The 10,064-nt window shown below is 44.6% G+C and overlaps 1 protein-coding gene across 1 annotated transcript in view; it reads right to left on the reverse strand.

Annotated features, from left to right (window-relative positions):
• The window catches only part of IGHMBP2 (immunoglobulin mu DNA binding protein 2), a 102,072-nt gene extending 92,013 nt beyond the window's left edge, over positions 1 to 10,059 (reverse strand). The window contains exons 1-4 of the mRNA XM_048484900.1: positions 9,858 to 10,059; positions 8,394 to 8,566; positions 4,555 to 4,747; positions 2,908 to 3,005 (exon numbers count right to left, since the gene is read on the reverse strand). Coding sequence (XP_048340857.1) covers positions 2,908 to 3,005; positions 4,555 to 4,747; positions 8,394 to 8,566; positions 9,858 to 9,940 — 547 coding nt within the window. The 5' untranslated portion in view covers positions 9,941 to 10,059. The remainder of the gene's footprint in view (positions 1 to 2,907; positions 3,006 to 4,554; positions 4,748 to 8,393; positions 8,567 to 9,857) is intronic.
• Between the last annotated feature and the right edge of the window lie 5 nt (positions 10,060 to 10,064).

The following is a 10,064-nucleotide window of genomic DNA, read 5'->3' on the forward strand; positions in this document are numbered from 1 at the left end:
AGGATCATGGTGGGACCAGTGCACGCTATTCATAAAATGACCTGGAAGGCCAAAGTGGAATTGAGGTATTGGTGGCCAAGTTTTGCAGGGTGATGCCAAATTGGTGTAGGGTGGTGAGAACCACAAAGGATTGCGAAGAGCTCCATTAAATTAGGTGAACAGGGCTCAGAAATGGCGAAATGCAGTTCAATGTAGCAAAATGTAAAGAGTGATGCACATAGGGGCAAAAAATCCAAACTTCATACTGCACGCTACAGGGGTCAGGAACATCAGTCACAGACCAGGAAAGGGATTTGAAGCGTCTTAGTTGATAGTTCCATGGGAATGTCAACTCAATGCATGGCAGCTGTGAAAAAGGCAAACTCTATGCTGGGGATCATTAGAAAAGGAATTGAGAATAAAACTGCAAAGATTGTCATGCCCTTATATAAAGCAGTGGATGCGACCTTGCACTTAGAGTACTATGTCCAGTTCACAGTCGCAGCATCTCAAAAAGGATATTGAGGAGATAGAAAAAAGTGCAGAGAAAGGGCAACGAGGATGATTGAGGGACTGGAGCACCTTCCCTATGAGGAGAGGCTGCAGCGTTTGGGACTCTTTAGTTTGGAGAGTGACTGAGGGGGGGATATGATTGAAGTCTATAAAATTAGCCATGGGGTAGAAAATGTTGACAGAGAGAAATTTTTCTCTCTTTCTCACAATACTAGAACCAGGGGGCATTCATTGAAAATGCTGGGGGGAAGAATTAGGACTAATAAAACACTTCTTCACACAACGTGTGATTGGTGTTTGGAATATGCTGCCACAGGAGGTGGTGATGGCCACTAACCTGGATAGCTTTAAAAGGGGCTTGGACAGATTTATGGAGGAGAAGTTGATTTATGGCTACCAATCTTGATCCTCTTTGATCTGAGATTGCAAATGCCTTAACAGACCAGGTGATCGGGAGCAACAGCCGCAGAAGGCCATTGCGTTCACATCCTACATGTGAGCTCCCAAAGGCACCTGGTGGGCCACTGCGAGTAGCAGAGACCTGGACTAGATGGACTTTGGTCTGATCCAGCTGGCTTGTTCTTATGTTCTTATGTTCTTATGATTATTTTGTTTACACAGTAAGAAAAACACCTACAATGCATAATTTGTAACTGAAGACCTATTTTACTATGTAACTTATGGTGTACTTTGAAAACAGAACTTGGGCACATTGGCACTGGTGACTCCTGAGGACAAGACGAACAAAGCTGGAAAGTTTCAATTTGGCTCTGCCACTCTGTGCACAGTTACTCCAGTCTTTTTCCCCTTGAAATCAACTCTGCACATGATGGCACTATAGCTGAAGAGAACGGTTATGGACATCTACACAGGTTCCATTAAAATAAATACAGCCAGCACACTGTGAGAAGCTGGTGGCTGGTGCCTCAGCTTTGGATTCTGCAATGATCCTGGCTAACTGCCCCTGACTGCCAGTTCTCTATGAATCTTAGGCTGATTCCACATGGGACAAAAACAGCAGTGTGAAAATGGTGTGAAAACAGCATAAACCCTTTTACAACATTTTAAACCCTTTTACACCATTTTCACAATGTTTTAACACTGCTGTTTTTGGCCCATGCGGAATCAGCCTTAGATTACAGCAACTTTAAGGGAACATTTCTATGGACCTAGTTCCTCTACGGAATACCATGTTAACCAGTGAAGAACCAGCAAATGGTCAGTAGAAGTAGCCAGCTAGCCCAACAACACGAACTGGGAATACTGCATTATTCCCACAGTTAGAACAGTATAGTTAATGTCACAGCTCAGCACAGTAAAGGTAACACTGGAAAGGAAACAAGAGGGGAAGCCTTATATGCAATTGCTGGCAAACATATAAGCACCTCCCTATTGCTTGATAGGAGTGGAACAGATGGACTGGTGCAGGCTAGTTGCTGACCATTCACTGAAATAATACACCAAGTGCACTGATGCAGGTGTCAGGATCCCAGCTACATGGACATTCTCCAAAAGCACTTGCACAGATGCTAGGTCCCACCCTTTCTGTGTAATTATTTAAGCAGAAATGGTGTGTGTGTTAGGCAGTTTCTGAACAGGCCATTTAGACCAGCTTGGGGCTGGTAATAATGCCATTGTGGGGGAGACGATCACACAGCTACCGTTGCTGCAGCACAAAAGTGGCAGCTTCCCCTCCCCCCCCCAAATGGCGTTTTTCGGACTCATTCAATGAGCGAGTCTTTTGGAAAACGCCGGCTTCTATTCGGTGCCGAGTGAATGGCACCGGGTGGAAGCCGGCAGTTTTCCCCATGGCAGTTTTCCCCTCTTACCTTGTACCCTAGCTGCAGTCGCTCTGGATAGGCCAGGGGACATGCCTCCTGGCCTCTGGCCCTGGAGGTGTTGCCTTGGCCATGGGGGCATGTCCCCTGGCCTCTCCAGTGCAACAGCGCCTGGGAGACAAGGTAAGAGGGATCTGTGCTGGCATGCCCGTGTGAACGCGGCCCTGTGGGCCACTGGGGCCGTTTGCAACACCGGCACCAACTATACTGGTGCACCTCCACTCATGGGGCCATGCAGAAATGGCCTTAGAGTGATGGATGGAAAGTACCAATGAAAGGGGCTGGAGGCAAGAGGCAGAGGAGTCAGCAATGAATTAGATCTGCAGTTTGCTTTTTTTCCCTTCAAAGCATGCAAGGAAGGTGCACTCATGAGAGACTGTCAGTACAATCCTGAGCAGAGTTACACCTCTCTGAGCCCACTGACTTCAGTGGACTTAGAAGGATGTAACTCTGCTTACCATTCCACTGACCAAGTACAATATTCCAGTTGAGAAAGCACAGACTACTCTTGACTGCTTCAGTTGACATGACTTGCATGGTTTTATCTACATTCAAAAGGGAAAGACAAAATTCTTACCTGCACCACTGGAGTCACTAGGTTCGGAAGAACCAAGGAGGACATCAATCAGGCCAGACGCTGGGCCAGAGCGATACTGACTGATTGTGTTTAAAGCCCTGCCAAAAAAGAATATACAGAAGGAACTGATAAAGACAATTCCTTTAAAGACTTCAAAAAAACATCAAACAACAGTAACATTTTACACCACTTCAGAGAATTTATGTAGTTCCGTTGAAGGATGAGCCATTATAGACACTTTTCTAGAGTTCAGAATTAGAAATTGTGGAGATACATTAAGTTCCACTCCACATTCTCTGCAAATAATATTTTATTTCTTTTTGCAAGTCCAGAGCTCTTCACATCAATGCACATCAATGCACACAATCTAACCACACTGTAATACAGTTTCCAGCCATGGGACAAAATAACCAATAAGTACACATGACCATTTTAGGGTTATTTATTTATAGCTTTATAAGCTATCTGTCTTCAAATACAGAACTGAAGGTGCTGCTCTGGACACTTGGAGGTCACCTGCTTTCATAAGGTATACTATTAACAGGAAAGTTAACCATCTTATCCCTATATATAAGAACTTTCTAACAAAGCCTTATATGGTAAAATTGCTGTATCCTTTGAAGTAGTCAACACAGCTCCCATAATTAAAATCAGCTGGTAGCACCAAAAAGTGGGTAAGTCAGGCAGACACACAGAAGCCCAGCAAAGCCAAATCAAGCAGAGAAGCATCTACATTCTAAATCTGGCCCAGCTACTTTCCTTACAGTGGGCCATCTGCCACTAAAAAAGTCTCCAGTGTGGGTGTTACTCCACCACTTGCAATCTACAGGGCTAAAAGGAGAGAGACAATTCCCCCCTTCCCCCAAGTAATAACACTCAACGAAGAAAGGGTCAAACTATGTACGACAAGTCACAGATCTGCTAGTTTTTAAATGTTAAGTTACAGTTGTGCACGGGCCTGATCAGATGGAAGCTGCAAGAGTGAAAAAAGGGTTTAACTCTTCCACTCCTGCACAATTTCAAAATCAAAACTGTGCCCCAGCACAGCTATTAACTTTTCAAAAGAAAACAGATGGGTACACATGTTTTGCCTAAAGTTTTTTCTTTAAAAGACTGTAACTGCACAGTTTGGATTTGCAGGGATGAAAGCATTATCCTTCTTTACCCTTCTCAATGTGGCTGTGATCTTGACTCCAACTGTAACTGTTCTTCAAAAGACGGGACTGTGGACCTCCCAGCATCATCTGCTCTGAGCTAAGAAAGCTACACATGCAGAGATCAAAATATTCAAATGCTCATTGGTGACACTTCTGCAGTGCTTGTGATCTTGCAGCGGGGTGGGAGAGATAAAGGAGAAGAAGGAACTGAGCAAGGAACTGAGCAATTAGTTATTACAACTTTGACTATTGTATATAGAGCTGTATTGTGTTATAGTGGTTAAAGTGCTGGAGTAGGATTTCAGAGATCTACATTTGAATCCCCTCTACAATGGGAGCTTGCTGGGTAGCCTTGGGCCAGTCACACACCTCACAGGGTTGTCGTGAGGATAACTGGAGGACAGAATAATGAGATAAGCCATTTTGGGATCTCCACTGATGGAGAAAGATGCAATGTAAATGTTGTACATACATAAATATACACATTTACCTTTTTAGCCTCACATATGTAACATCATTGGCAAGTTTCAGCAGACGATAAGAGTTCTCCTGTTCTAAGCTCACAAGGCTATTCTGAGGCTCATCAATGGCAACTGTAATTGACATGGGGGCCATGCGAGTGACAATTCCTGTGGCCAGCTGATCCCCTTGACCAGCCATTTCATATAGTCCCACAATGTCACCTGCAGACAGAAAAATGCAGAGCACAGAATAGTAAAAGCTGCACTAGAAACACTACAGTTAAGCATTCCAATCCCCAGGAACAGAGGTTACATCTTGCTGAAAGTTTCCCCCACAAGACTGTACAATTCAGCTGTCCAGGCTTGGACATCTAATTGCCTGCATCTCTCAGGATCTCCACGTACCTCCCACTTATCCACTAGCCCCATCACAATCCACTACAAAACGTCCCCCTAAAAAATAAGCAGAAAAAGCACTGAATTGCATTTTGGGTTTGCAATTTCACACCTTGAAATTTCAGCCATTTCATCCCATACTGGTCCACTGCTAAGAAAGACACAGCACAAATCCTACTAGAAACCCATCTACATTTTAAAGGTACATTCACTGACTACTGCAAGTATTTCTATTTTAACTCGAGATTCTCTAATAAAGAACATGGTGAAATGGGAGCTTGAATATGTCCTTAAAAGAGAAAGTACTGCCTTTACTTGATTTCACAAAACAACATGCTCTGTAGCTAAAAGTTCCAAAATAAGTAAGGAAGATGGGGCATTTGATTGACCAGGTTATTGATGCAGATTAGAGAAACCACGCATGACATGAGACCTAAGCAATGTCACTAGTGTTCCAAACTTCCTCTTAGATTGGCTTCAGTACTCTAGAATACCCAACCAAAGTAAAGATAGTAATTCAGATAGATACAAGTTGATTCTATTCAAGTTAAATTAAAGACTATGAAGTAAATCTGTATGTTGGGAAGCTTTTTGGAGGAAAACACATCAGTGCTCAGGTCTGCCGCGCTCATATATTTTACCAAGCATTTGATTTGCCTCGTAACCTTCCCAATTTCAGTGTTGTAAAGATGGAAATAGGTCACAAGCATCAAAAGTTGGCTTCTGGATCCATGTAAAACCAATATATCTAGAAAGGAACCTTCACTAAAAGTAGCTGTGCTATCTCATTTTCCTTTTACATTTTACATGGGTTCCTCTCTGGATCCCAGAATACCAGAGGAAATCCTGAGAAGTCATCGTTACTGCAGCCCAAAGCTGACACTGCTTCAGGCAATATGTATCAGTGGACTGGATATTCTTCAATCCTGAAGAACAGACATAAAATAACTTCCAGATGCTTAAGAATACAGGTAAAGCTCAACTAAAATGTGAGAGACTCATGACCGGCTACGGCACCTACTTGAGCTGATGCTGAGCTGTGGCTGCAGTCCAGCTCCTGCCCGAGAACCGGCCTTTCTGTCAGCAGGAAGGCCGGGGAGGAAGGAGCCGGCCTCAGTGCTTGCTTGAGTGGTGAGCCACAGCCACAGGACAGTTCTTGGGCAGGAGTCAGCCTGCAGCCATGGCTCAACACCAGGCACCTCGGGGGTGGGGGGGCTCCACCAACACAGGGGGGCACCCAGAGCAGGTGCTGCCCACAGGTGCCATTTTCCCCAGTACACCTCTGGTAAGCACCAAAACCTTGAACTTGATTTGATACTCCATCCAGAGCCAATATTAATCTGATGTATTTTAAATGCTAGTTCAATCCAGACCTAAAAATTGGGAAGAATTTTTTTTAAATGGAAGGTTTGGACAGATAGGAAGGTTTTTACACTGGATCATGAGTTTTTATAATTTTCTCAGCTGAGATCTAGATACAACAACCTCTGCTGAATGGCAATATTTATAATTGCAACGTCTGTTGATATCCAAATATGGCCCTGAGGCATCAAGCGTTTCAGAGCCCTCTTAAGCAAAGGATGGAGTACAGCATCTAGTTCAGGGGTCTGCAACCCGTGGCTCCGGAGCCGCATGCGGCTCTTTCAGCCTTATACTGCGGCTCCACGTGGCCTGGAGGTCAAAGGTTAGTGTGGGCATGTCCCTCCAGCCCTCTAGAGAAGCGCTGGATGAAAGGTGAGTGGAGGGCCTGAACCAGAGGTGGCTCCATGCGTGAGGGAGCCATTTTTCACATCCCCTCCATTCCACCCTCTCCTTCTGGCACGGCTCTGGAAACAGGAGCTGAGGGACACACTCCACTGCCCTCCACGACCCTGGAGGCTGGCGGATAGAGTGGAGTGTGTCCCTCCCAAGAGCAGCTACACCATCCCCCTCCCCCTCTCAGTATGCATTACCTAGGCAAACTGGTTCCCTGGAAGTAAAACCTGGGTTTGAATTGCCCCGAGCTGACCTCCCCACCGTGGACTACAAACAATGATTTTTCCGCACCAGGTGGTCTTCCAAAGTCACTGCATCACACATTATAGGGATATGCCCCAACTCACAAATCTGAACATCACGCAAATGGGCCATGCCATACAGCAGAAATATTTTTGAAACATTTTCAAAACGCTTTCAAAAAAGTTTTATTACTGCTATGAAAAAAAACATTTTATGTTGTATTTAGTCCCCCCAACTGGGGGAAGCAGCATCACTTTCAATGTTATTTAAACTGGGGTCCTAGATTAAACTTTTATAGATTAGTAAAGGAGAACCTGGGCTCCTAGTTTAAAACAAGGATGCTGGAATCCACCCCAAACAGCATTATTTTCTAATATGCCAAACTAAGGAGCCCAGATTCTCCTTTTAAATCCACCTTTAAGGAACAATCTGTGGTCCCCAGTTTAAACAACATTGAAAGTGATGCTGTTTGGGGGTGGATTATCCCCCACCCTGAAACAGCATCACTTTCAATGTTGTTTAAACTGGGGACTTCAGATTCTCCCTTTAAAGCCATGCCGAAGGGGGTGGTCACCACCACCACCACCACACCACCACCACCCCCCACCACCACCACCCCCCCCACCACCCCCCCCCCACCCCCACCACCCCCACCACCCCACCCCACCCCACCCTCCCTTCCTTTTTTTTTTATTAGGTAATTGAGAGAATTAAAATAAGGAAAACAAGCACAGGAAGGGGATTTAAAAGGAGTCTGGGGGGAAATTTAGGTGCCTGCTGTCAGGGTGCAATTAAGATATAGGCACCAAAATTTCAGAGTCTCTAGGAGATCCTACTGATGATGACATTCCAGGTTTCAGGAAGCTTAATTAGGGATCCAAAGTTATGGACCCTCAAAGGTGTAGCCCCCATCTCCTATTAGCTCCCATTAGAAACAATGGGGGGTGGGGGAACTCCCTTTGGAATCCATAACGTTTACTCCCTAAACCAAAACTCACCAAACCTGGATATCATCAGGAGAGTCTTCCAAAAAATCCCTGAAATTTTGGGGCTGCTAGCCTAAGAACTGCGACCTCTGCAGGCCAAAACCCGGAAAAACACTGAAAATACAAAAAATCCCACAAACGAACCTGCATTTTTGGTACCCACCACAAGGGGGCGCCCTGGGCAACTGCCCACTTTGCCCAATGGAAGGAACGCCTCTGCCATCCCTGCAGCCGCCATCCCCACTCTGCCCCACGGAGCAGGTGGATGCCTGCTCCGTCAGGCACGGGGGGTTTCCCTGCCCGGCTCCTCCGCCTCCCAGCGCTGGAAGGAAAGGTGAGTAGTGGGGCCAAACCGGAGGTGGCTCTGTGTGAAGCCGCCTCTCCGGCTCGGTAGATCTTCAGGGTCGTGGAAAACGGGTCCAAAGGCTGCTGACCCCTGATCTAGTTAAAGCTCAGCATAGCCTTTAAGTCAACAGGTACTTACTTACCAGGCCCAAAACTGTTACAAGGCAGCTCACTAAGTTCTGAGCCACGTTTTCTAGGCTGAAAAGTTACAAGCAGCCGGCCATACAATCCAGTTTTCTGACTGGCTATTTCAAGCTTCAGCAAGCATACCCCTCGCCGTTGTAGCTCTTTCAAGGAAGTATTTTCCTGCCATGCCCTGGAAAGAAGAGAAGTAAAATTATTATTATTATTATTATTAATTAGATTTTATACCGCCCTATCCCCGAGGGGCTCCGGGCGGTGCACAACAATAAACATAATACAACATAAAATGGCCAAATCTTTAAAAACAGTGATAAAAACAGCAAAAGCTAAATCCTATAAATACAATACAATAAAATACAATAAAAATACAATAATAATAATAATGCAAGTGAATGATAACAATTAAAAAGTTTGGCTCTCCCTTCTCAGAATACTGAGAGGAAAAATGTCAAGGGTGCTGCTGGTGAATAGCTACAAAAAACTGTCCTGGACATGCAAAAATGTGAAACAGCATAGGAATGCTACATAGGAATCTACTTGCAGTATGGAGGAAGACTACACAGATCCCCATGTCACACAATGGCCGTGTGCATTAAGAGACTGAGTAAAGGGAATCAGGGATGTAAGTAAATTAATACTTGAGCCTTGGCAGTTTTACATCAGTCTAAGTAATTTGGAAAGGAAAGTGGGCTGCTACTTTGCTAGCTCTCTCCCTCCCACCTTTCCTTTTTAGTTCCATTTCAGCATCAGGTAACAGGCCTAGTATTAGTATCATGTTTCCATGCTATATAATTGCAATTATTATTATTAGTTTTATTTATTAATTTTGATATCCTACCCCTTTCCTTTTGGGCTCGAGGCAGTGTAAAACAGTTTCAAAACAATTTAAAAATATTTAATAACATCTGATCAATAATTACAACAAGAGGTGACAACTTCTAATCTAGAACATCATCTAAGCCTACACAATAAGAGGCACTAAATAATATTTCAACACTAACAATTTAGTACACAGGAGATGGTAGACGGAGACGAAGGGGGGAGACTTCTTGATATTACCATAGCTGCCTAAACCAAAAGCCTGGTCGAACCACTTTGTCTTACAGGCCCTTTGCATAAGGTAAAGAAGAGATGGCAAATATATATATATTTAAAAAAAAACCGGGGAGAGGGTGTGAAAAATAGATAAGCACCTCCTGGTTTACAACTAAGCTGGAGAGCAGAGCATTGTCGGTTAAACTTACATGGAGGCTTTACTTCATTACCATTTGTTTGAGCTGTTCTAGCAACTAGACTGACTGACGTTTGTTTAGAAAACATATGATCCTTAACTGGAAACTTTAGTTACAATCATTATAATTTTATTTCAGTGATTTAAATGAATCCACCCTATTTTCTAGACTGTGTCAGTAGCACATCTACACTGCAAGAAGCATCTGCTTCCCGGTGCCCGAAGGCGGTACCTGGCTTCCCATATTTCGGCCTCCCTTTCTTCCTGCAGCAACTCCAGCTGCTGAGAGACAAAGTCCTGAACCGGGGCTCCCATCGTGGCAGTCTAGGCAAGTGTTTGCCTAGGAAAAAGAAACAGTTGAGAGGAGACCACAGCGGCCAGCGACAGCCCAACTCGTGCTTCCTGCCGGGCCTAGCGCGCTGTTACTCCTCTTCCCTTC

This window comes from Sphaerodactylus townsendi, linkage group LG02, assembly GCF_021028975.2.
Source record: "Sphaerodactylus townsendi isolate TG3544 linkage group LG02, MPM_Stown_v2.3, whole genome shotgun sequence".
In the NCBI taxonomy this organism is placed as follows: domain Eukaryota; kingdom Metazoa; phylum Chordata; class Lepidosauria; order Squamata; family Sphaerodactylidae; genus Sphaerodactylus; species Sphaerodactylus townsendi.